The sequence below is a fragment of the Chanodichthys erythropterus genome, chromosome 10 (genome assembly GCF_024489055.1).
Source record: "Chanodichthys erythropterus isolate Z2021 chromosome 10, ASM2448905v1, whole genome shotgun sequence".
NCBI lineage: Eukaryota > Metazoa > Chordata > Actinopteri > Cypriniformes > Xenocyprididae > Chanodichthys > Chanodichthys erythropterus.
The window spans coordinates 38,347,554-38,374,955 of record NC_090230.1 but is presented as its reverse complement, the minus strand read 5'-3'; the positions used below and the strand labels follow the sequence as shown (position 1 = coordinate 38,374,955).

The window sequence follows — 27,402 nt, the reverse complement described above, 5'->3', positions numbered from 1 at the left end:
AGCTACCCAGCTATTGTGTTAAATTAAGCAATCAAAAAAGCAGTTATTTCATTTTGCATTTGCTTGTATTTTATAGAGATTCTTTGCAGTTCGTAGAGAGATGGTTCATATAACTTGTACCTCTCATCAAAGCCAAGGTTTCTGTCTGCGAATTGCATCAGCAAAGTTCTCTCCAGGATCTTCTTGGGTGCTTGGTTGTGTATGAAGTAAACAATGACGTGCTGTAGCCGGTAGTCTCTCTCGGGGGGCGTGTCCTCCTGAGCAAACCTCAGTAAACGTGTGTACTCTACTTTCATTGCCTGTTACAGAGAGAAAGAAGCCAGAAAGAAATAAAACCAGAGTTTGAGATGTGCCAAGATAGATTTTGCGCATGTGACTGTAATGTATGTGGCCCAAACATCTTTAGCTGTAGAAATAACAGCCTGCGTGCAGAGTGAAAATACACAGCTGGACATTAGTGAAGACACAAAACAACAGAGGCCAACAGAGATCTGCTAATAAAAAAAAAATTAAAAAAACTCTCACTTACCACTTACTGTCTTAAATCATTTAATGGAATTAAAAGCACAGATTTTAACTAGTACTCACTTTATTTTGCTATGTTGTGTGAAGTACACAATACAGCATTGCCTAAGATAACAAAACTGATGCTTATAAAACAAAAACTCTTCTTAACACACAGCAGCAATTACAGTTAGCTGACAACAGATGGTGACAGTAGTACTGCACAGTATACTGATAGCAAAAAAAAAAAAAAAAAAGTACTGCATTACCTCAATATCATCATTTTGAAAAATGTCAGTACATTACCCAAACTGTGCAGTGTGACATGAAGCATAATGCAATGATATGGAATTCATTAAATATATATTTATACATGTATATCGTTAGCATTTAACACATTAAAGTGTGAGGGAAGTTGCTACATGTATTATAAAAATTATTAAATAATAGAACAAATAAACATATGAATTACTAAAGAGGCTATATGTAAGATTTTTCATATATTTATTTAATTATTGCCAATGTGTGAAAAGCTTGTAACAAAATTCAAAAACGAGACCTTCCCCGACTTCTTAGGTTGACTATGAAAACCTGTACTGATTTTTATGTGAAGGACCCAGGACATTTTTGCCGGGAAATTCAAAAGAACGTGATGTTTACACGCGTTCCCGAGAGCGTCTCTTCCGTTCAACGACAGATGAAATGAATGCTTTCTGTATAATGTCAATGTATCATGCAATGTAAAGGGATTAATTTAAACATTATCTCACATAGTCTGATCTATATAGTCTATAGTTTCAAGTACACTTTACAATCAAACTATCATAACTCTGTCGACATGTTGCTATGATCAGATGCTTTATTAACTGATGTTTTCTCACCACTGTCATTTTTGTTTTGTTTTAATTTATCTACAGCTTCTGGATGTTCATTAAAAGAATATTGCTGTAAAGGGAACTTCTTTTTACTTCTAAGCAAAGAACGAATCACGTTCAGTCTTTTCCAAGTTGCTGGCTGCAGTTCACTTAACAGCCACCGGTGTTGCCAATAACAATTCTACATATAGCCCCTTTAAATAATATAAATAAAAAATTATATAAAAAGTATTTATTTTAGTACATTTATATATTATTTAGTATTAAAATATTACATAAATATTTTAATTTAATCATTAATTAAAAATTAATTGCCAAACCCAACAAATACAAGTTCTTACAAATTACTTTATGTTTCTCTTTAAACAGAACTGTGCTAATCACCTAGATGATAATAAATTAATAATGAATAATTTACACTGAATTATATATTGACAGCACTAATGTAATTTCATCAGTATCGATACTAGTACTTGAAGCTTGTATCTATCCAATCTTATATGTCAGCATCACCTACATAACCTCATCAGCAAAACCACACACACTTCAGACGCAAATCTACACTGGACAATGAGTAATATAAAGAATAAAGAACCTAATTTGCATATTAAAACAGGATGCAGAGGGTTTTTCCATAGCCTGTGGTGTAAAAAGTGAGCTCACAAAGATAATGAGATGCTCAGGGGGAGGGGGTGTGGTCAAATAGCTAATGAGATGCACAGGGGGTGTGGCATGCAGCAGGTCATGTACCTTGAAGAACGCTGCTTCAGGCCCACACTTGTCATAAACACTCCTGGATTTGCCAATGGCCATTATGACACCCTGCATGTTTGGGGTCATCATTGCCTGCCCAAGGAGGGAAGGATATTACTACACCAGCCACACCTCCAAAAGTCTCATTGGGCAGTCCGCATGCCAATCACACCACAGCTCAGCCACCAGCGAAAGAATTTGAGCCAACCCATTAAAGTAAACAAATTAGCTTGGTACAGAAAAGCTAATTCGATAACATGCCCACAGCACTTGAGGATGATTAAACATACAAAACAGGACCATCATGCAGGTTAATGTGTCTTTTGCTTCTTTAAATCAGCTACGAACACCATAGTCAGCTGTGTAGACGTTAAATTAAAGTGAAAATAAACAGCACAATGATCTGAAGCTTGTGCTTCATGCTTCACGAAGGACAAAAATCAGGCAAAATGGAAGGATATTTCCTATTCTGTAACATTTTACAGGGGACTACGTTAGTGGTTTGGGAGTCCTGTGGGAGTAAACTGCAAATAATGATAATCTGAAATGGGTTTGGCAAGCCAGAGCAGGTTGTGAAAGAGATGCTGGGATTTTTAGGGCTGCACTCTCATGACCAAACGCCTCCAAGAACTCTACCTCATCATCATAACCTCCCTCCTTCGACTGAATGACGAAGGTTCCTACATTAGGAATGGCCACCTCCACCACCCGCTGAGGTGCGGGCGGAGAGGCAGAGTCGTCCTGCTCAGGGTCAGGGGGAGGGCAGGGGTCAGAGGTCACCTCGCTGTCGGGATGAGATGACTGAGACTAAGAAAGACAGAGAGAGGGGAAAAAAGCTTGCCGCAAAAGAAAGTGGACCAGAAGAACTGACAGAGCATGTACTTGTGAGTAAATCAGTGAGTATTTCAGTGAGAACATGTTTTACCTTAAAGCTAAAGTGTGACGTTTATACACCACTAGCATAGATTGTAAAAAAAGATGTACGACGGGTCTCCACTGCCTTTCACTGTAGAAAAATGAAGCCAAAATATCCCAGAAATAGTCCTTGCCGATTATGTAATTTAGAGCCAGAGTGTGCACAGTATGGGGTGGAGCCACAAGGTCCCGTCCACACTCCCACTCCCGCAGACTCAATCGCAAGCACAGCTGTCAATCATGACATTACACCCCGTTTTTATAGCATCAAATAACTAAAACCAAAAGGACAGAAGCCATCTCTGGGAAAAAATATTTTAAGTGCAATTGGATTTTTTAGTTTGGCTCGTGTCCCTTTCGATTACATGGAGAGGGCGGGGTCTATGACCTATACTGCAGGGGGAGAATAAATGATTTGGCTTCACTTTTCAGGACGTGTGTGGCACACCAAAGACTATAGATATAGAAAGACAATTCACTCCAATTAGTTATGAATGGGAGAAACTGCGACGCACAATATGGCAGAATACGTCCCCCCTTCTAAGTAAAAGAGCCAATCGCCGATTGATAAAGCTGATTGATAAAGTCCCAAGGTTCCCATAGAAAACGGAGACTCACGCTTAGGACTGCATATGCGCATTGGCTCACCTAGCCTGAAAAATATGGTTTTTTTTACGTATTTGAGCATAAGAAACAACATTTATGGGACAGTTCGTGTCAGATTTTGTTGCTGATTTGAAATATGTTATTTAATTATGAGTTCGCCAAGCAGTTTTTGAGATTTTAGGATTCCTCCATTCAAATAGATAGGACTTGGTCTTGGATGCCTGAAATAGCTATCCAGGGGCGTTGCAAATATGGCCGAGTGAACAGACTTTCCTTGAAAGGGACTTTGGGCACACTTAGCCACTAGTGTCACCAAACTGAATTGGGATTATGTTTGTGATCGGCCGAGCAAACAAATAGCTCCACCCAAACAGTTTTGCTTTTTCAGGGAAATCATTTAAATGTAATCATTTATCAGATGCTTTTATCCAAAGCGACTTTGAACTGAGGAGAACAATAGAAGCAATAATGAAAGTACCACTGTGTCTCATTTCAAAGGCTGCGCCCTCCGGAGGTCACATTTGTCAGCCAAATATGTCTTTTGGGCTGCCTCGATTCAGAAAAGTAACCATTACATTCCAAAGAAAGAAATTACAGTAATTTACACCTCATGAAGAATAACAATCCATTTTATAAATCTTAATTTATCTGAAATGAGACATGCTCTGACATATGTGGCCAACACATGCGACCTTCAGAGTGTACAACCTTTGACTATTAAACTCTGCATATTAAACTTGGATAGGAAAGCACTTAAGCGTAGAAAAAAAGAAAATACACATTCAGATGGATGAAGCTAAGCGTGAATGCAACACAACATGGATATAAAGAGCTTTTTTTTTGGATATTTGAGTGATCAGAACCAAATACCCAAAGTCCAATGTGTTCATAAGACAGATGAAAAAAACACAAATAGTATGAGATGAAAACTAACATATTTCACATCTTGGAAACTAAACCACACAAATAAGACCTACTGCCATGACTTTTGTAGACATGAAGGATTGCCCTACATCCAACTAGAAAAGAGCTCTTTCTAAACACACCCTTTAGTCTCCAGAATCATCTGAAGGACCCAGATCTGGTTCATCATGAGTTTGTGTATGTCTTACTGTATTGAGCAGGGCCTCTGGACTCTTCTCATCATGCTCAGCTGCAGCTTTGCTGATGGCTCTCTCCGTGTCCTCCTGCAGGTGTTTGGAGTCTCCGGTGGGCGACTGCTGCTCCATGTACTCTGGGTCATGCTGAGGGGCTGTTGAGAGAGCAGAGAATGAGTTTCCTTGAATTAAGGACAGTTGTCTCAGACGGTATGTCCACAGACTAGGCTCACCAGTATTGTCTGGAGGGCTGGGTTCAGTGCTCATGGGCTGGGCGGCCACACTGGCGGCAGCAGCGGCCAGAGCCAATTTCTCCTGCTGAAGTTTGCGGGCCTGTAGAGTGTCCCACTCCTCCATCTCCTTCTGAAAGAGCTTGTTATCTGCCTCCACATACTCCTTTAGATCAGGGGGGAGTTTGTCCAAGCCGCTGAGCATCTGTCCTGTCTCTTTATCAAACTCCTCTGAGATACACATAAGTAGACAGTCAGCATTTCACACACATCCATCTATTTAAATGAGAACATATCTTACCTGTGGTTTTATTCATATAAAGTCAATTACAAGTATGACAGACTATTTGAAACTGATCCCTACACATTCAAGACTTTTCTAAATGGGAAAAAAAAACTATTAATATATATTCTTTCTTTGAAAACAAACTAAACGGGATGTTTTGTCACATCTAGCAAACTTCTGGGGACAATTCTGTACTCAAAAAACAGCTAAATAAACAAACTATATAGAGAACTTGGAGTGCCACTTAAAAATAAGGATCAATTTATTCATTAAAAAATAAAAATGTAAATACTTCTCAAACTGGCAATGTGACAAAAATAATAAATTAATAATTCACTATTCAAATTGAAGAAAATAAAAACATTTAAAACAGTTTAATTCATGTTTAAAATGTTATCCGTAACAATAAAATAATACATTACAGGTGCTAAAGAGGATGTTTTGTTTTATACATTTTTGCAATATTACTTGAAACTGTCTTTACTAACTGATAAAAGACTATTTATTAGATGCACTGAAGGGAATAATATTAATGTACATCATCGGTGCACAAGGTAGGGCCTTAAAAACATCAGCCAATCATCGCGTAAACGATTGGCCTTTTGGCTTGTCAATCACTGCCGTGACGTTCCTTGTGAGAGACGAGCGCGGCTTTCCACACTCTTTCCACACTCCACAGGCACTGCATGCAATGTTTTTGTCAGGAGACAGGAGTAACAACTGCAGATTATGAGTTACCTGTGGTGAGTCCGACATAATGAATCCACCTTTAAGGCATCTTTACACAGAAAAAGCGGCACAGAAACCAATTCTGAAGCGGCATAGAATCACAAAAATGTGCATTTACACAGAACGTTTAATGCTGTTCTGAAGCGGCATAAACGCATTTACACAGGAAATAAAATTGCGGGAAACATATACCTTTTAAAATAACTACAATTTTAAAATTAGTTTTAACAAAAACAAATGCTATAAAATTAAATAACAAATATAAAAAAGAAATATAACAAATAACATAAAACACGAAATAAATAAAAACAAGACATTTTAAATGTAACGGCATTAGATTAAGTCTCTCAGCAATAGTACAGTACACATTGCTGTCTCTTACAGTTCCGTCAATTTGCCGGTTAATTTCTTCCTCTGCTCTTATTAAAAGAAGCTCTTTTACTTCTATGTCGGACCAGTTGTTTCCCCTATTGGTAGACATTTTTTAAATTAACGTTAGATAAAACAAATGGAGCTGGCTGTAGGCTATATGTTTTTGCCTCGAACTGACAGGCGTCCTTTGGGTTGTCATGACAACGACGCTGCTTAAAACGGCACTGTTTCGCGTTTCATTTACACTGAATCAAAACAGCGTCGCGTCGCCTTTGATACTAGGGGCTGAGGTGGGTCAGACCCGGCTATTTTAGGTCTTCTTTAACACGGCATTGCGTCTTTACACTGAATTCTGACCAGGTACAGACCCGCTTCAGAACAGCCATAAATTGGCTGTGTAAAGATGCCTTTAACATGACACAGCGAATGCCGGTGGTAAACACTCGTGTTCCAATACTCGTGCATGAGGCATTCCCTCGAAATGAGCTGTGAAGGAGGGGGGTTGTTCTTACGCATGCGCTCATTTCAAAAACTCACTAACAGTCTTTAGTTTCTCGGTTGACGAAAAGATCCTCTTTAGCACCTTTAATAAAACATTTTGTGGTTTAAATTGCACAATGCAAGACAACTGCTTATCATGCGACTGTCAAATGATTTTCAAATAATGCCATAATAAAGACCAGTTTATTGGCAAATGGCTAAACAAAAATAAATGTATAAATAAATACTTTATAAAAATGTAATTTAAACAGTAATTCAATAAACAGTTTTAAATGCATTTATATTTGGCAATTTTGGCAAATTTATTTATTTACTGTATATTTCACTTTTGAATTAATGAACTGATAACTGATTCCTTTATTTTATTTTTTTTTATTTAAATATTAACTAAATAATGAGTTACATAAAAATATTTATTTGCCATTTTTGCCAAAAGTATTTATTTTTTGTATTTTTTTAATTATAATTGATTTCTTCATTTTATTTTTAAATGGCAAATAAAAGATTTTAGATTTCACTATTTGGCTCAACTGTGTTGACTCCTAGGAGTATCAAAAATTAGCATATGCAGATGAGGTTACCTTCAATAAGGAAGGGTTTTTTATCATCAATGTACATGAGGCAGTATGCGCTGGCATTGCGGTATCCACCGAACGAGTCTCGCACCAGCTCCTCCCAGGATGACTTTGTCACTGAAATGTCGTTGTACTTCATCCATTGTCTGTGATGTGGGTCGTAGATGTACGCCCAGTAGTGACCTGCGTTAGCCTGACCCTCATGGACCAAAACAGCATGCAGCCGGTATGGCACCTAAAACACAGCATCAAGTACAAATGAACTCATTCTGGGGTAATTTCTGAGGTATACAGAAAACAATCAGAGATCTCAAAAAGCTTCTTACCTGCATCATGGACTTGTCAGAATACATAAGCTCGATGGTTCTGTGGATTCTGGATATGCTGGCCTGCAGATCTGACACAGATCAAGCAGAAACATGTAAATTTACAAAGCCCAAAGCAACAGGAAACTGAAATCAGGTTGTATGCAATATGAGCACATGTTTGTTTGCATGCATGGATGGATGGATGTTTGTACCTCTGGTGTCGTTCTCCACCTCACTCCTCCAGCGGTGCAGACAGCCCTCCAGTACCCGCAGCTCCTCCTCTGTGATGTGTCGTGGGGCGGGGTGCATGGGTAGATCCGGCGGCACGCGAGACTGAGTGAATGGTTTATGGATCGAAACCCGCTGCTGCTGCTGCTGCTGGGCCTGTATACCAGAGCAGGAGCTCTCGGGTGAGACAGATGCATCCGGCTGATCCCCTGTGCTGAAATCCAAGCAGAAAACACTTTAATATCTCAGAACTATTCTAAATAATATTTCCCTCTTTGGATAGTTGGAAAAAAAAAAAACTTGCCTTGCTGGAGGTGGCAGCTGAGCAGTCATGCCACCAGGTGGTGCTGTTGTATCAATGTCTTCCACAGGCGACGTGCACACAGGCTTGCTGGATGCAAACTCCATGGCATACTGGAGAACATCGGCCAGAGGAAACCGCTTGGGCCCTGAGCCATAGCTCAGGTACCTGGCACAGAGAACGTTTTGGGAAAAATAGATCTCAAATAAGAAAAAGTGTTGGTTGTCTTTTAGACTGAGAGCAGAAATAGGAATAAAGAAAGTCAGTTGGTATCCTCTTACTGATTCTTCAGGCAAATAACAGCCAAAACTAAGCATGTGACTTTCATCTTTCCCTTAACAGCTTCCTTCATGCTGAAAGCTGAGATTTTCCTGCTATGCAAGTTAACAGCAGGTTATCTCTAGATCAGAGCAGAGGTTAAATAGAGTTAACAAACCTCTCCAGTCGCTGCTGGAGGACGGTCAGGTGCTCCTTCAGTCTTCTGATCTCCTCTCGTTTTATCCGCGTGATGTCTCTGTTCCTGTCCATGTACCTGAAATCAATCGCATATCACACAGTTTCACTGAAAACTGGAAATAATTTGTGTTGCTTGTATATAATCCTTATTATTTGATGTGGCGTCAAGAAACAACTTAAAGCAAAATGAAACAAAACTAAACAAAAACCCAAAGCAAAGCAAAACACAAAATACAACATAAATACAAGAAAGAATCACAATTCAGTATGAAATAAATGCAAGAAAAATAATTAGTTATCAAATATTACAATGATGTAATTGATACTGTTTATATTTTGAATTGGGAACAATGCAGGTCAATGTGAAATTCCCCCCATTTTAGAAAATGCAGGCTATATTTAAAAAAACAAACAAACTATAATCTCTTAAAAAGAATATTATGAAATTAGATTAAAAATTGCCAAAACAAACTTTGATGTTGGCTTGAGAAAGCCTGACCTGAAAGTCTGAAGTAGTTTTAAAAACTGCAAGTTTGAAGGTTTTTAGTTTGAAGTAGTTTGAAAAAAGTAAATAGCACTAACCTGTCCATGTACAGCATGGAGGGAAACTCCAACTTGTTGTGAATCTTTTCAGGCCGGCCTAAGGCTTGATTAAACTCAAACCTCGACAGTTCAAAGGTCAAAACCGGTGGGAGTTCTGTGAACCAGTGCTGGAAAAAACAGCAAACATTTGCATATAGCAGGGATGGACAACTCCGGTCCTAGAGGGCCAGTGTCCAGCAGAGTTTAGCTCCAACCCTAATCAAACACACCTGAACCAGCTAATCAAGGTCCTTAGGATTAGTAGAAAGTTACAGGCAAGTGAGTTTTTATCAGGGATGGAGATAAACTCTGCAGGACACTGGCACTCCAGGACCGGAGTTGTCCATCCCTGGCATATAAGAATACTAAAGCCTCATTTCTCATTTACCCATAAGTGAGAAACAAGTGAATAAAATGGCTTTAAAGTCTTTAAATGAATTTTGATTGATCTGATATCAAGTATTTTCCAAAAATCTGTCTGTAGTAGTCTTTTAACCCCAGCGTGCTCAATGAGAGGCCCGTCCATGTGACCCATCCCAGCTCCGCCCTCCCATGCTGACAGCTGGAATGAACACTGGTGACCTGATCACATTCTGAGAGAGACACAGTGTGCTGGGCTTTCATTAACATCCCAGCCTGTTGGTGCCCAGAATAATGTACACCAGAGAATCTCCTCCTTTATTTGCACTCAGCTGAAGTAATTAGCAGGAAGCAGCTGCAAAGGGATCTGCCCAGGGCGGCACTGATGACTGAAAAGCCATTATGTAACATCTCGGTCAGAGGTCACATGTTTTTTTTTTTCCTTTCACCTCAAAGATTGTGATTGGACAGCCAACAGAAGGAATATGGGAACGGGTTTAGATGTTTGAAGGTATTGTGGCGCACTCGGATGGAAAGAAAACGTCTCTACAAACCTCTTGCCCTGATTTGGCGGAGTTCTCGGCAGAATGCAAAGACTCGATCTCTCCTTCAATCATGGCTGCCTCTAAACACTCGTGCAGATCTTTGAAGCCATTAACCTGGAGAGGGTACTGCCCAAACATCTCAGTGTTCTCAAATTTCTTTCCTGTGGACACACACATGCTCACATCATTGACTTTAAAAACTCTCCGTAATGTGCTCCGTATAATGACGATCTCTTATCTTATCCATGTAACCACTTTATTTAGTGGGCATCATATGGATACACCACAGTGAAAGTATGTCATGCACAAGGGAAAATAAACCAACAAACATGCAAATCTGCCAGAACCAGGCTAGGCCAGAAACGTGGGCTATGGAATAACCACGTGGTCCCATTATACATACCAAAGACTTTATATATAGAAAGACGGTGCACTTGTATTATTATGAATGGGAGAAAGTGCAACACACAATATGGCGGGACAATAAGAGCCAACTGGCAACTGTTAAAGTCATCGCGTCACTTCAGCTGACTTCAGAAGCTCAGACGCGCACTTCCTATAGAGACAAGCACTTAGGACTGCGTATCCAGCCTGAAAAATGCAGTTTTTTGTCATGATTCGAGCATTTAAAAACAAAAAAAGATGGCCGCCAAGTGAAATGACTTGCCTTAAAGGGACTTTGTACATACTTAACGTGAATTTTACCACACTAGAATTACAGTAGATGTGTTATTATTCAAGTAGCTAAGTAGTTAAGTAAACTTTAACTTGGTCAGTTTAAAATCTTGCATCATCATAAAAGTAGTGGGCCTAAAATTAACCATAGAAGGTTTACACTAATGTATGCAAGAGTGCCCCTTGTGGCAATTCTGAGAATGGAATGAGTGCTTGAGTTGCATTCTGAAATATTTCGTAATGCATGCAAAATCAAGACAGCAGAGCTACATGAATCATCTGCATTAATGTACCTGCACAGAATATGTTTATGGCCTTACATTCACTCGCACATACAAATACTGATCAAATCAATTTAAAATACTTGTGTTCTATTTCAATTTCTTTTTTCAATGTCACATGATCCTTCAGAAATCATTCTAATATGCGGATTTGCTGCTCAAGAAACATTTCTTATTATTATCAATGTTGAAAACGGTTGTGCTGCTTATTCTTTTTGTGGAAATTGTGATACTTTTTTCAGAATTCTTTGATGAATATAAAGACTTATTTGAAAAAAAAAAATGCAACATTATAAATGTCTTTACTGTCACTTTTGATCAGTTTAATGAAATTTAGGTAGTGTACTTATTAATGGACTCTAATTATATATACTAAACACTCCTCCTAACACTAAACGTTTGCATTTTAAATAAGAAATCAGACATTTTTTGTGAGGTTTTACTAGATTTATAATGATATTTTGATTAATTTGGTGCTCAAATGAGCAAAAGAAGGTAAAAAGGTCACCTAATAAACAGTCTGCATGTAACCAGCTATGATCAGTGCTGTCATGTTTAATAAACCCAACACCACTCACACATCAATGACCGTTACATCTTGGGTACTCCACATCACATTAACACAAGGTCACTTTCATTAACTAGGAGAGAGGACTCATACAGCCGATGAATACTCACCCTCCAGGACGCCCACAGCCAGGAAACGTCCATAGAAAAGCTCAACCATAGGGTTCTTCGGCTTCTCTCCCTCCCTGTGTAGAACAAGAGCAAACATGGAGTTGCATGGGGCTGGAAATGTTCAGGACTAGAGGAGTCAGTGTCCTTTGGCTGTAGGAGTCACACAGGGACTGTATTCAGCAGGTATTTAACGGTGCTAATTGAAGTCACGCAGGTTAATGTACCACATTAATCATCATTAATGCCTGTTCCAGCTGAATCTGTCATGTGGTCATACATCATTCTGAATGATATGAGCAAGGAACACAGAGTTACAGAGAATCTTTTGGTAGGATGTACAGGATCTCACCTGTCCTCCTCTGCCTTTATCTGAAACGCGTCCTCCAGCCAGTCCAAGAGTTTATGGGTGAACTCGCTCACATCCTGCTGTAAAAACAAAACAATTCAAATCGTGAACAAATGTATTCAAGTTTTAACTGGTCTCAATTGGTCCTAGAAAACAATTTTGCCCACGTCTGTTCTCTTACCAAGTGCAAATGTGCCAAAAATGGGTCCAAACTAAGAACGATCACATGTACCATATTAATCAAAAGGTCAGGCTTATCTGTGATGCTGAGAGGGTATAAAACAGATTGACCCTTGACACAAATATTTAGACCTCTATAAATAGGTCCCTATTTTTGTAGCATTTAGTTTTTCCCTAAAGCCCACTTATGTTAATCTAGTTTTCTTGTAAAAATGTCACAATTTCATGACCCATTTGCTGAACCTTAGAATGAAAGAGACTGTTTTTGCTAGTGTTTCTCTGAGACTTTAAGATGTACTGTACATTTAATATTATATACTCTATGTAAATAAGTTCTGTTATTACTAGCTATCCTCTTTGCAAGTGATATAAGTAACGACTCCAGTCAAATTGCTGAATACAGAATATGCATTAATATAAATATTAATAATAACATAATAATAAATGTCAGAGGGCATATGCTAACATGTTAATTGTTTTGAAGTCAAAACTGACTATTGTACACTTCCATTGAAAAGCTTTGGATCAGTAAGATTTTTTTCTAAAAAAAAAAAAAAAATGTAATACTTATTCAGCAGGGAAGCATTAAAGGCATTTATAATGTTACAAAAGATTTAGATCTCAAATAAATGCTGTTCTTTTGAACTTTCTATTCATCAAAGAATCCTGAAAAAATGTATCACAGTTTCCATAAAAATATTAAGCAGCACAAGAGTTTTCAACAATGATAATAATCATTTTTCATCAACACATTAGAATGATTTCTGAAGGATCATGTGACACTGAAGAATGGAGTAATGATGCTGAAAATTCAGCTTTGCAATCATAGGACTAAACAACATTTTAATATATATTTAAATAGAAACAGTTATTTTAAATTGTAATAATATTTCACAGTATTACTGTTTCTACTGTACTTTTGATCAAATAAATGCAGTCTTGGTGGGCATAAGAGAATAATTACAAAACCTTACGGACCCCAAATTTCGCACTCTGTAGTTAGAATATGTCTACACAGAAGCCCTCTAGTTTATTTGAAAAGAGCAAGTCTTTTTAGTGTCTTACCTGCTGAGACTCACTGGACTTGAAGGCATCCTTAAGGATCTCCACGGCTCTGGACGGGTCCACATACTTCCGCTTAGATCCCACCAACAAGGAGAAGAGGCGCCTCAGCTCCTGCATGAAGGGCAGGTTCCTGTGCTCCTGTGGGAATGCAAATGAAGAACAAATTCTTAATGGCACAGAGAAAAAACAGTGTCCCTGCAGCTCAAACAGCAGAGCATAGCGCTAGCAATGCGAAGGTCATGGGTTTGATTCCCAAGGAATACACAACTGATAAAATGTCTGCCAAATGCATAAATTGTTAACTGATCAGACATGATGGCAAATTGTTAAAGGGATAGTTCAGCTAAAAATGAAAATTCTGTCATTAAAGGGATAGTTCACCCAAAAATGAAAATTTGATGTTCATCTGCTTACCCCCAGCGTATCCAAGATGTAGGTGACTTTGTTTCTTCTGCTCTGACAACGGCAGTGATGCCTCGCGCATATACTTCAATGAGAGCAAGACATCACTGCCGTTGTCAGAGCACGATCAGTCATCACTAAGCGAATGCTGAACGCAGTTGGACATAGTGGTGTTTTAGAGGTAAAAAATGATATAAATACTGTTCGGTTTCTCACACAAACCGATCGTTTCGTGTCTTAGGACATCAGTGTGTTGTCACGAGCCACAGGGTTTAATTTGGATTTGTCTGTGCAAGTTTTTTTGACTCTTATTGATCGAGTTTCCATTCGCTCCCATTATTTGACTGACAGACGGCAACGGTTGGAGTTAAAAATCATCATTTGTGTTCTACTGAAGAAACAAAGATACCTACATCTTGGATGCGCTGGGGGTAAGCAGATAAAAATCAAATTTTTATTTTTGGGTGAACTATCCCTTTAATTATTCACCCTCAGGTCGTTCCACACCCGCAAGACTTTCGTTAATTTTCAGAACACAAATGAAGATATTTTTAATGAAATCTGAGAGCTTTCCGTCCCTCCATAGACAGCTACATAATTACCACTTTGACGCTTCAAAAAGTTCATAAAGACATCGTAAAAAAAAATCCATATGAATTGAGTGGTTTGGTCCAAACTTCTTGTAGAGACTTGATCGCTTTATGTGATGAACAGATTTAGGCTCTTTTTCACATATAAACATTCATAAACTCAAACAACAGTTGTGGTAAACAGAAGCTCAAACATGTTTGCATTATGTGTGAATAAAAGCCTAAATCAGATCTGTTCATCATATAAAGCGATCGAGTCTCTTCAGAAAATTTGGACTAAACTGCTCAATTCATACGGATTAGTTTTACGATCTCTTTATGAACATTTTGAAGCGTCAAAGTGTCAGTTGCATAGCTGTCTATGGAGGGACAGAAAGCGCTCAGATTTCATTAAAAAGATCTTCATTTGTGTTCTGAAAATGAACGAAAGTCTTACGAGTTTGGAACATGAGGGTGAGTAAATGATAGAATTTTCATTTTTAATTGAACTATCCCTTTAAGTGAACCTGAATGATGAGAGTTGATTAGTTAGGTCTGTCTGCTATCAGTTAAGGAGATCCTTGCCTTAAAAACATCTCAATGCCACACAGAGGTCAAAAACCTTCACCTGATCACATCAACTGGATTTTCTTCCTCAGTCCTAAATAATAATAGATTAAAGTCTAGAAAGAGCTTCTCCGCCGACCCAGCAGATGAAAAGTACAAGCAATAAGGAGAGAGAAAAGAATGAATCCGGGGCTCTGTGGTCTTCTATCAGTGGATGAGGTTAAGCTCAGATTAGCGGCCATGTCTGCTGACCCCGTTCGCAGGCTCAGGGTCCTCAGAGAAAGACCCGAAGACAGCAATCACACAGACAGCAGTTGGCCTGCTGAGCCGGACACCGTCCACTACTTTTTCCACTTTAAAACGCAGTCTGGAGCAGCTCATGTGACAGTTTAACAGCTAGAACACAGAGACTTTGATAAAGCACTTCCTCTGCTTCACCTCCTCTGGTCACAGGCCAGTCAGATGGGTGAAAATCACTGCTCGCAACAGCACGATAATGTCACAGCATGCAACTGAGGCTTTCAAACCAGGTCAAGCAAGGTCACAGTTGCTGGAAGTGTGTCTCGGTGAGAAATGGAAGCTCTTATGGCATGCGAGTTGTTGTTAACCATGGTGGACATGGGTATCGGGCGGCAATCTCACCTTCTGATTGCGGGGCAAGTCCTGCATCCGTGCAGGGGGGGAATAATGCAACACCAGCCTCTGGAACTCCAGCAGGTTAAAAAGAGACTGAAAAATGTAGATAAAAAAGATAAATATCAGTGTTTGAAAACAGTGTGTACCAGCACTGAATGTCAGCACAACCTTGTGATGACACAAAAAGACTGCACATTTTTCCCACAAACACATTTAGCGTTTTTCTCATGCTTAGTTGAAGTGTCACTACAGTATCGTTGTGTGAATGACTGACGCATTGTTTTTGGTGACAGATTCACACATTTAGAGTCTCCTTGTCCAGATCTATAAATCCACAGAGCGCTGAGCGCCAGAGCGGCTGCGGTTCTTACATGAGCGGGGGCTTCTTCAGGCATCAGGTTACACACAAGAGGTAAACAGCATGTGACAGTACTCAGCGATCATTACTCAGCTCTCTACATGGTTCATGTTCTGACATCATGTAACAGACACAAACAATCAGGCCTTAGTAGGACCTGAAGTCACATTCAAGCACATAAAAATGAGGGCTATATTAATACATCAAGTTGCTTGGTAATAGTAAATAGCCTACAGTTAGGCTAGTAAACAATATTAAATGTAATAAATAAATAATTTATACAATAAAATGTAAAACAAGCAATAAAATACTTGAGGTCAGACGTTACAATTGTCGTTTTTGAGATGGTAACATAAGTCTTGGACAGTACTGTGAACAATATAATTACACATTCTTTTGAATAATAAAGGGAAAAGTGGTTGTTTTTTATATTTTTATATGCTAACATTCAAAAGTTTAAAGGTTGGTAAGATTTTATGCTCACCAATATATTTGATAAAAAACACAGTAAAAAAACAGTATTACTGTGAAATATTATAACAGTTTTCAATTTGAATATATATTAAAATGTAATTTATTCCTGTGATGCAAAGCTGAATTTTTAGCATCATTACTCCAGTCTTCAGTGTCACATGATCCTTCAGAAATCATTCTAATATGCTGATTGATTTGGGGCTCAAGTATCATTTCTTATTATCATCAATGTTAAAATCAGTTGTGCTGCTTAATAATTTTGTGTAAACTTTGATAGCATTTTTTAATTCTTTGAATAATAGAAAGTTCAAAAGAACAGCATTTATTTAAAATATATATATTTTTTACATTATAAATGTCTTTATTGACATGTTTGATCAATTTAATGCATTCTTGCTGGATAAAAGTTTTTTTTTTTTTTGTTTTTTTAAATCTTACTGACCCCAAACTAGTGTTTATTCATTATATATTTTCTTAATAAATAATAAATAAATATTAAATATACTGATGCATTGATATAGCATTGTTACAGCGATAGCTCTTCATTATTAAATAACTGCAGTGCAAGTCCACTCGGCTTCATTTAGATCTGCAACACATGTGAGACTAACATAATCAATCTGTCTGGGGAATTATAAAATCAAATAAAACGCAATTAAAATTAATGAATTAAACTGTCATTAGTTGCTTTCAGTTCATTAATTAAGCAAATGTGTTTGTAATTGCAAAGTAATCACAGCGGCTGACACTGACCTGTATGACTGCACTGAACCAGCACGTGTTGCCCACATTCTTCAGCCCTACAGGACAGTTGTCCATCCTCTTCCTGTCGTGAGGGTTGGGTGAATCACTCCATACTTCTGTGTGCGTGCGCTTCAGACTGGCCTTGTTCTCAGCGATGCTGGCCTCCAGGACTCTGAAGCACAAAGACACCAAACATCACTTCTGTCTGGTCGCACAAGGTATGAAAGAGTTCTGCTATAACTCTGCTTGTCGTGTGACTAATTTTATACTGAAATCTACAGTAATACAAAATATTCAGCAGGAAAAAAGTTAAAAGTACAGTTAAAACCCCACCTGCTGATAGCCTGTTCTTCATCAGTGATGCCTGTCTCTCTGAAGGCCCTGTTCGACTCCTCCAGACTGAGAGCGATGGCCCGCTGAAGGTCATCTTTATCATCTCCAGTGAGATCAATTACATCTGAAACGATCACAGAAACATTCAAAAGTGGGTTACTAGCAAACGATGGATGTCCTAATGGGTGACCACATACATATATACATCATGTTGTGCAACCAATAATAGCAATAACTGTATTAAATTAAAAATAAAATATTTAATTTCTGTGGCTGAAATATAAATCACTGATACAGTATGCTTAAATGAATGGTATTTTTAAAACTTTTTATCAGTTTTATGCAATTTACAGGAAAAATAAGTCTCTTAACTACATTTAAGAAGGCAACTCAGAAGTTATGGAACAAAAATATAAAGTCATTCTTTACAGAATCTCAGAAGAACTGCAAATACTCTGTTTCTAACACTTTAAATACTGAGAACATGTAAAAAAAAAAAAAGCATGTTAAAACACTAAAATCACTTAATTTAACATTTTAATATGTATTTATGTACATTACATTCTTAATGTTTGAACAATTGCAATAGATTATTTTTTTGTATTTTAAAATTAGCCTGTTGAAAATCCTTATACATCCCTGACCCATATATATATATATATATATATATATATATATATATATATATATATATATATATATATATATATATATATATATATATATATATATATATATATACACACAGTAGTCAACATTTGAAGTAGATCAAAAAAGTTCACCAAAGTTGTCCTAAGAACTAAGCTGTCCTAGGAAGGTTTTAGGACAAATCGGAGTAAACCAATCAGAGAAGGGTGGATATGACGTTAGCAAAGCGACAAGAGAGTCAACAGAGAAAAGTAAATAATTAATGTGTTTTTGGTCATTTAAAACTGAATTCACGACTGAATAGAACAAACTCTCGGGTCTCCCGTGCACAATCTTTGTTGATATTGAAGGGACTTTCGCCGCACTAGAGTGACGCTTTTTGCGTCACTGAAATAAACGAATCTGATCGCACGGTACAGTTTGGAGTTGACTCGAATCGCGACGGAGGGCGGACTGACCAGACTGATATATCTTGTAAAAGATAAATCAGTCTGGCCTTGCCAGGCAAATATATATAACCCACTATGTAACCTATATTACATAATACAATAAATAATATTTGAATATTTACAGGCCAAATTTAAATGTAATATTTTAAAATAATACAATTTATTAATTACTAAAATTTAACATCAAATAAAATATACACAAACTGTTTGTGTAACAGTGTAACATTGAACACTTTTGTTAATCAGCCACTGCCAAGAATATCAAAATGCTCAAATACCGATTAATCAGCCTGTTTGATATTTCGTTAGTTAGACAGATCAACAGGTTACAACAAACTGTCATAGTGACAGAGAATATAGAGAATATCTCTTAAACGCATGTCGAGAGCTCAAATAAAAACATGAGGCGGCATGCCAAACTAACATTCCCTCTGTCAGCATTTTCTCAGCAGTAGGACTGGAGTTTGTGTCATCATCATTTAAAACAAGCTGGGAGGATCAGCAGGCTGGATCTTTAAAGTTCTGGCTCTCTGAGATGATGTGCATGCATTTATAAAAGAGCTGCCAGAACTCCCACTGTTATGAGTCACATGATCTCTCATTTCAGTATCTCTTTCCTAAAGAGGAATTTCAGCATGTGTGGCAAAAAGATTAATTTTCTGGTTTGACACAGCAGTGCTAATTCACTGCAGTTTAGAATTTAATGAATCAATCCACTTATCAAGTTCAGGCACCGAAATACAAACTGAAATCTAAAAGAAATTGTATTTTTTAGAACTGCTTAGAAATCAGTTTTGCTAGCTGTTGGGAACAGAGCATTTAAAGCTGGTTCTACACTCAGCTTTCCTTTGCGTCATGGCATTTCATTGTGCTTCATCACAGAGCAGCATAATCTTTCCCTGGATTTCGGCCAATCATTGTTCTGAGATTTAAATACGTACTTGTGTCAGCCTGGCTGCCCACACTGATGTATCTATCATTGGTGATTTGGGCCGTCTGGTAATAGGTGGCTTCATCTTGCTGCGGGACCTTGGCGTTCTTCTCGGTGAGAAAGGCAACCGCCTCGGCTAGGTCGCCGTTACTGACCTGAACACAAACACCTTTCATTGCATGCACTAAGAAACTAACTTGTCTTTGAGCAAATAACATTTAAAGTCCATCTATCAAATCAGCTGCAAATAAAGCATATGAGTCATACTATACTGTTTATAGAGAAACTGATAGTTCACCTGCAGTGCTTGCTGTAACAGCTGAACATCTGTAGTTCCAGTAACTTCCCTCAGCTGGTTCAGTAATGTCTGCTGGTGCTGTGAGGAAAACACAAGAGAAAACACATTTTTAAACAGAAACTGGGAACTAGGGCTGCACAATATATTGAAATATCGCAAATGTACATATATACACAATGGTTTGCGATAAATGAATGATTTTAATACTTCAAAAAGTTGCGTAAATTCTAAACTTTAGGTTGACGCACATATAAAAACACAATAAGCCACGGAAAAGAACTCAATGTGGTACTCGCACGCACACAAAGCCGCGTCTCGGACAGCACCTGATCCCGAATTCAGTTCTCCTCCGCAGCTTATATGGCCAAAAAACACAAAATTATGTCAAAATGCCTGTCTTGGTGAGTATTCATGAAAACAGTCGGTTATGTCTTAAGTGAACATAAACAGCTGAGAAAGAAAATGATTAAAAACGATTAATCGCATCCAAAATAAAAGTTTGTGTTTATGTAGTATGTGTACTTTGCATATTTATTTTGTATTTATATACACATACATATATTTAAGAAATATTTACATGTATATATTTATGTATAATTTAAATTATATGTGAATACTTATTGATCTTTATTTTTTTTATATTTAAAAAAAAAAATATATATATATATATATATATATATATATATATACACACACATATATATACACACAGTATATATATATATATATTCTTAAATATATACATGTATGTATGGGTTTATAAAATTTAACAATTGTTAAGTGAATCAAAATTAATCTTTCCTGTACTCATATGACTATACATCCTCTCTATACTACTTCATATCGATTGATACCGTTTATTTTTTGTGTGCTTATTTCCCCTATTTTTACACTGAGATTAGCTTTGCAGTCATCTAACGCTCACTTAAAGTTAATCTTTAATAACACTAATAATTTAATAACACTGTTAAATGTCATCTTTAACAAATCTCTAAATGTTTATCCAATTTTATACTGTTTGTTGTGACGCCTAAATTCACGTGCAGCACTTAATACTGATTGGTTTAGTTTTTGGTTTTATTTTTTAATTAGACAAAATTTAATAGAATATTAATATCAAGCTTATATCAGTTCAGAACCATAACATCAAAATATTAGTATGTTGTTTGTGTTATCAAAACTGTTTAACGATTAATCACATCCAGAATAAAAGTTTGTATAAATATAGGAGTGTACTGCGTAGCCTATATTTATTTTGTATTTATATCAATAAATGTTTCTATTTAAATTATATATAAATATATACACATGTAAATATTTCTTAAATATATACAAGCATGTGTATGTTTATAAATGCAAAATAAATATTATGCATAGTACACACAAATATATTATGTAAACACAAACTTTTATTTTGGATGCGATTAATCGCGATTAATCGTTAAACAGCCCTAAACATGATATTCATTTACCCAACATTAAATGTCATATTAAGAAAAGCGACCTGCAGTTGGTCATTTTACTTTTTTTTTTTGTCTCTTCCTGTCTATGTGGGCAGGTTTTGGCATAAATAATGTGGCAAACGGATCAGCACCACTCAGGAGCATCAGGACACACTGCAAACAGAACAACATCTCACACCTCTGGAAGGGAAACACAGAGTACTGGCCCTTTATCTCAGTCCTGGCTCTGATCAGGAATGGCATGAGACAAACATAACCTGTGCCAAGCCGAAGAGGGAGGAACAGCGCTCCTCCCAAGACCGAAACGCAGTATGACTGATCTGTTTCTACTCATTTGACCATTTTAGATTGGGCTCTACCGAATCATTTACAAATGTTCTTCTGCTTGCCTCATAATAAGCCTTGAGTTACTGACAGCATTACATAAACTAACAGCCAGTGGCTAAGGGATGCTGCACTGACCTTCTAATGCACTGCATGCCTTTCCGTTCAAGATATGACATGAAACGTGGTATGTGCAGAGCGCGCACGTCCCAACACTCTGAAGGTGGCACACCCCTCCCTGCCCGTGGTATACTATGGACGCGCTGGGCTAAGTAACACACATATCTCAACAGTAACATGATAAAGCAACACAAGCTCTATGCCAAACAAGAGCTGCTGAAACTTATAGCCAGTTCACTTTCAGTTTATGTGAAATACACAGTTTTATATTCCCCACCACCTGCTGCAACTCTGGTTTGAAAACTCATCTTGTGTAATTAAGATCACAAAATCGCTTCTTCAGTTACTGCATATTAACTTGATGAATAATCTGCCTATTTAACTAAAGTGATCCTCATACTATTAAAAGCCAAAACAACACATCAATGTGCACTTAAGATGTATCATATTAAGCAACCTGTAGGAAAAAAAATGTACAGATTCAATTTCAAACTACAAAAACACTAGGCTAATATGTAACACAAACTAAGAAGAAAAGCCTAATATTTATAAACAGATTGAATAAAACCCATAAAATTCAAGAGTTTCTTTACAAGCATATGTTATTTAAAACATCTAAACCTTATATATTAAACGAACAAAAGCTAAAATGCCACAAAACAGATTAAAATCAAAGAACAAGAAAGCCCTAATGTTTACAAAGGAAATAATCCCACAAAACAAAAACTAATGTTTATGAACAAAGCACAAATATATATCACATACCCATCAGATGAAGGTGAATCCCACATAAACACAACCCAACAAGAAAAAGTTTAATGTTTAAAAACAGATGAAAACAATTAACAAAAACGCAAATATATGGCACAAATGAATATGAAATGCCTAATGTTTACAAACACATTTTACAGCAGCTGTGTGGGTGTCAGACCATAAACAAACACGCTACACCAAACACAAACCCAACAAGAGGTATCATTACACTTCTGAACACTCAAACAGAGACTCTGCGGGGTATTTAATAAGATTTAAGAGAGTTTCACTGAGATTTCAGTGTGTTTTGATGGGTAAGTTTAGCAGGTTTAGCTCTGTTAGCACAAACGCTACTGTTTCGCAGCTTTTGTAAGTTATACGGGCCTATGTTGTTTTATTTACAATTATTAACTGTTCTAAACTGTTTCATTGATTTAAAACTCATAAGTGTGTAAGATGGACCAATAAATAAAACAAACACTAAAACGTGAGGCGCGGCTAATGTGATGCTATAACTAGGCCGCAGCAATCAAACTGAGCCACTGGCACTTTCAACGCCACCATAAACCGCCTTATGACACCGAACGAACCGAGCCGAGACGAACCGAGCTGGGCCGAACCGGACCGAACCGGGTCTGTGTGTTCGGGCGGTGCGCGCGCGTTACCTTCTGAGAGTGCTGCTGCAGGACATTCTGCTCCACGGTCATGGCCGGTTCCGATCCAGACGAAATGGACTCAGGTTCGAGGGTAAAAACGGAGCATACAGGAGTCAGAGGAGTAGAATACGGGAGAGTTTAAACAAGAAAAACCCTGTACTCATCCGCTCTGCAAAGGCGCCATGACGAACACGAGCAGCACATCTGACATCTCTGACATCCATTAGCTGGGTCTGGATCACACGCGCGCGCGCGCCCTTACGTCATAGTGATTGTGTAAACACGCACACATTGAAACAAGTGTATAAACATGTATAAACAAAACAATTCACACATAAACAAAGCAATAAAATATATAATTAATAAATAATTGACTAAAAAAAAATCCATTGTTGTTTACCAAGAATAAAATACACACAGATAGCATAACGTTATATATACTGTGTGGAGTAACGTTATGTTGTTATGGAAACCAGCAAACGTAAACAGTAAAACGATTATAAAACACAAAACAATTTACGAAACAACAAAAATGTAACACTTAATATACATTTTTTTGGCCAACAAATATTAGTCTATTTTAATTGTATTGCTTTTTAACGCGATAACATGTAATAATAGCGTGATAGCATCAATGCTACATACAAACAGGCCAAAGTCAGCTGACTGTGAGTTCTTGTGGTGCGTTCAAGTCTTCCTGGGAAGTTCGTATTTACGAGGTGGGAAATCGTGTGTACGACGGTAGGTGCGTTCAAGTCACTTTCGTCGGAGTATGATGGCGGTGTGCCTTCTCTAAATTAATTACACAAAATTACAACACTTCTGCTTCTAGAAAATGTAGAGCAAATAATGTACATTAGTTGTATGTTGCTTTTTTATGTTTTTTAATTAATTTATGAAGCTGTTGTAAACTTTATTGTTGCATATTACATTTTTATACTGTGATGCTATTGTATTTTTTGCTGGGAATCAGCTTACTTTGTTGTAAATAGAAAAGCCTGACAATTCACTGCTAAATACCTGTAATATTGTGGTATTTCGCCATGTTTCTGACTGACACGCCCCCAACTCGTACAGATCGGAGCTTAAAGAAAATTACGAGCTTCCCACTGGTATTTACGACATTGTGGTGGCATTCATGTCAGTTCTGCTCGTAAATACGATCTTTCCGACATGACTTGAACGCACATCCATGAAACGAAAGTGAAAGTTTTCTCACAGAAGAAACTGTTTCAGTTCAGCGAAAGTGCAAGTAAGAACCTGCAGAGACTGAGTGTGAAATACTAAATGAATTAAACATGGTGTGCAGTCTCGCCTCTGCGTCTTAATATTGGTTGTTATTGATCCTTTTTATGAATATTAAAACCTCAGTTGTTAATTAAGATGTTAAGATAGATAGATAGATAGATAGATAGATAGATAGATAGATAGATAGATAGATAGATAGATAGATAGATAGATAGATAGATAGATAGATAGATAGATAGATAATGCTGTGCCAGCAGGTGGCGCTATTGTACATGCTTTCAATCAATTAAAAGTTGTATAAACTCTGACCCAGGCAGCAGAGTAAAGGACACAAAAAAGTCACCGATCAGAGGTTTTTAGTACATTTTTGCTGTGAATTTACCCTTTTCTCCTTTCAAGTCACTCAATGAGTCTCCCAAATGAGAACACGACCTAAACAGCAGTATCTGCGTCACTAGGGTTTTACTCCAGGTGTCAATTTACCAACACCATGACGCTGAATGTGTTGTTTTGTATCCCTGTTCTAGATTTTTCCTGGAACGCTGTGTAAATATGGAGTTTGGTCTCTCGTGATAGTTATAGTGTGTAATATATATTTCACTGCATGTGTGTATCTATAATATTTATCTGAGGAATATCAAAAATGTTTCCTGCACAGTAATTAAGCACAGCTCTCTCTGATTACACAAGATAGATTTACATGTCAGAGGTCACTAAATGTGATGAGATTATAATGTAGTTTGGCTCCACCATGGCAAGCACATGTGAGTTCATGTTACAGCTGTTATCTGTGAGGTTAAATTAAAAATAACACTCACTTAGCATGTTACTCACAAAGAATCCACAGTAAAGAATTCATTTTAATCAAACTAAATAAATCTGACCTCTACCCCTCTCCCAGCTCTCTTAAAAATTTTGGGAGTGGAAATGAATCTCTGGCAATATTCCACACTAATGCGTAAGTTACGGCGGTCACTCTCTGACCTTTGCCCTCAGAACCGATAGTTCTAATCTCAATCTGGCCTCAGTGAGATTGCTTGACACTAAAGTGCCCTTTCACATTTAAAAGTGATTTGTGGAAATGTTTGCACTAAAGGTCCATGACCCATGAAGCTGGATTTGAGCTGGTCATGCATAGAACATATTTAAAGAAAAAATAGTTTTATAGTATATATAAAATATTGTATGTATATATGTGACCCTGGACCACAAAACCAGTCATAAGTGTAAATGTTTTATTGATGTATGGTTTGTTTGAAAATCTGGAATCTGAGGGTGCAAAAAAATCTAAATACTAAGAAAATCACCTTTAAAGTTGTCCAAATGAAGTCCTTAGCAATGCATATCAACTCACAAAAATACATTTTTGAATGTACAATTTACAAAATATCTAATATACATACAGTCAAACCAAAAATTATTCAGACATTTTTGATATTTTTGACACATGGGTTATGTTTAGTTCAAATTAGATACTATACACTATAGTTATAAATTATATTATACTTTAATTATTTTAAAGAAAAATTAGAAAAAAAAAAACTTTTTCTGCAACCAAAAAAAGAGAAACATATATATATATATATTAAATGTTTCTCTTTTTTTGGTTGCAGAAAAGTTTGTTTTTCTTTTTCAATTTTCTTTTCTTTAAAAAAAAAAAAAAAAAAAATATATATATATATATATATATATATATATATATATATATATATATGTTTCTCTTTTTTTGGTTGCAGAAAAAGTTGGTTTTCTTTCTAATTTTTCTTTAAAAAAAAAAAAAAATATATATATTTATATATATATTTATATATATATATATATATATATATATATATATATATATATATAAAATGTTTCTCTTTTTTTGGTATGAAAAAGTTGGTTTTCTTTTCTAATTTTTCTTTAAAAAAAAAAAATATATATATATATATATATATATATATATATATATATATATATATATATATATATTAAATGTTTCTCTTTTTTTGGTTGCAGAAAAAGTTGGTTTTCTTTTCTAATTTTTCTTTAAAAAAAATATATATATATATATATATATATATATTAAATGTTTCTCTTTTTTTGGTTGCAGAAAAAGTTTGTTTTTCTTTTCTAATTTTTCTTAAAAAAAAAAAAAATATATATATATATATATATATATATATACATATTAAGTTTTGTTATAATTTGAATTTTTAAAAAAATCTATTGTTTTTATTAATTTATTAATATTGTACAAAGTAAAGACAAAATATAAAATGCAATAATATGTTTTAAATTCTAACATTTTATTTCCAGATTTAAATAAAAGTTACATAGTTACATTAAGATTTTATAATACAGAATATAAATTATAAATATAAATAATATAAATTATAATTAAAAAAAAAAACAATGAAAATTCACTTAATTGCTCTATTTGTTGAAGTTAATTGAAAAAAATCATCCATGAACAGAGAACACATTTTATTTTTAATGTGTGAAACTGAGAACTAAAACTAGTTTTATTAAACTTGCATTTTCAAGATTTTCTCAGATCATGCACAAAACCCTTATATTACCAAAGGTCATGGGACCACATCTGTTCCAGCACTGAACTTGAAATATCAGTCCATTTATCGTGTCATTAGCCCATGAAACGTTAACTCCAACATAAGTTAAGTGTGAATCAATTTTAAGCTCTTTTATGCTCTGTGGCACGAGGTCAACACACCACCAGTTGCCCGCGATCAACAACAGGCTCAGTGAGCGCTCTTAATGAAAGGAGAAGTTCTTCTGCCAGCTGTCACATTTCTGGTGGCCTTTGAAGAGGGGGCTGCTGGGAAATGGGAGGGGGGTCACAGCTGCAGGGCAACTGCAGATCAACCGCAGTGAGTGAGCTGAAGATGTCAGAGAGAGACAAAGGTCACAACCCCTGAGGCACTGGCACAGACTTCAAGAAGCTCACCTTCACCAGCATCCAGCACAGAGGAGGAGGTAAA

General features: G+C 36.5%; 1 protein-coding gene across 3 annotated transcripts in view; it reads right to left on the bottom strand.

Annotated features, from left to right (window-relative positions):
* Positions 1-23,455, bottom strand: part of usp25 (ubiquitin specific peptidase 25) — a 31,425-nt gene extending 7,970 nt beyond the window's left edge. Inside the window, exons 1-21 of one of the 3 annotated variants that reach the window (XM_067397642.1) lie at positions 23,183-23,455; positions 19,858-19,935; positions 19,570-19,714; positions 17,532-17,655; positions 17,208-17,370; positions 15,629-15,715; positions 13,449-13,586; positions 12,207-12,283; positions 11,858-11,931; positions 10,233-10,384; positions 9,319-9,446; positions 8,717-8,812; positions 8,284-8,448; positions 7,964-8,193; positions 7,770-7,840; positions 7,450-7,678; positions 4,984-5,211; positions 4,766-4,905; positions 2,769-2,939; positions 2,130-2,225; positions 121-299 (exon numbers count right to left, since the gene is read on the bottom strand). In XM_067397642.1, coding sequence (XP_067253743.1) covers positions 121-299; positions 2,130-2,225; positions 2,769-2,939; positions 4,766-4,905; positions 4,984-5,211; positions 7,450-7,678; positions 7,770-7,840; positions 7,964-8,193; positions 8,284-8,448; positions 8,717-8,812; positions 9,319-9,446; positions 10,233-10,384; positions 11,858-11,931; positions 12,207-12,283; positions 13,449-13,586; positions 15,629-15,715; positions 17,208-17,370; positions 17,532-17,655; positions 19,570-19,714; positions 19,858-19,935; positions 23,183-23,224 — 2,813 coding nt within the window. In that variant the 5' untranslated portion in view covers positions 23,225-23,455. The remainder of the gene's footprint in view (positions 1-120; positions 300-2,129; positions 2,226-2,768; positions 2,940-4,765; positions 4,906-4,983; positions 5,212-7,449; positions 7,679-7,769; positions 7,841-7,963; positions 8,194-8,283; positions 8,449-8,716; positions 8,813-9,318; positions 9,447-10,232; positions 10,385-11,857; positions 11,932-12,206; positions 12,284-13,448; positions 13,587-15,628; positions 15,716-17,207; positions 17,371-17,531; positions 17,656-19,569; positions 19,715-19,857; positions 19,936-23,182) is intronic. The other 2 variants (XM_067397643.1, XM_067397644.1) reach the window with 2 other exon arrangements.
* Between the last annotated feature and the right edge of the window lie 3,947 nt (positions 23,456-27,402).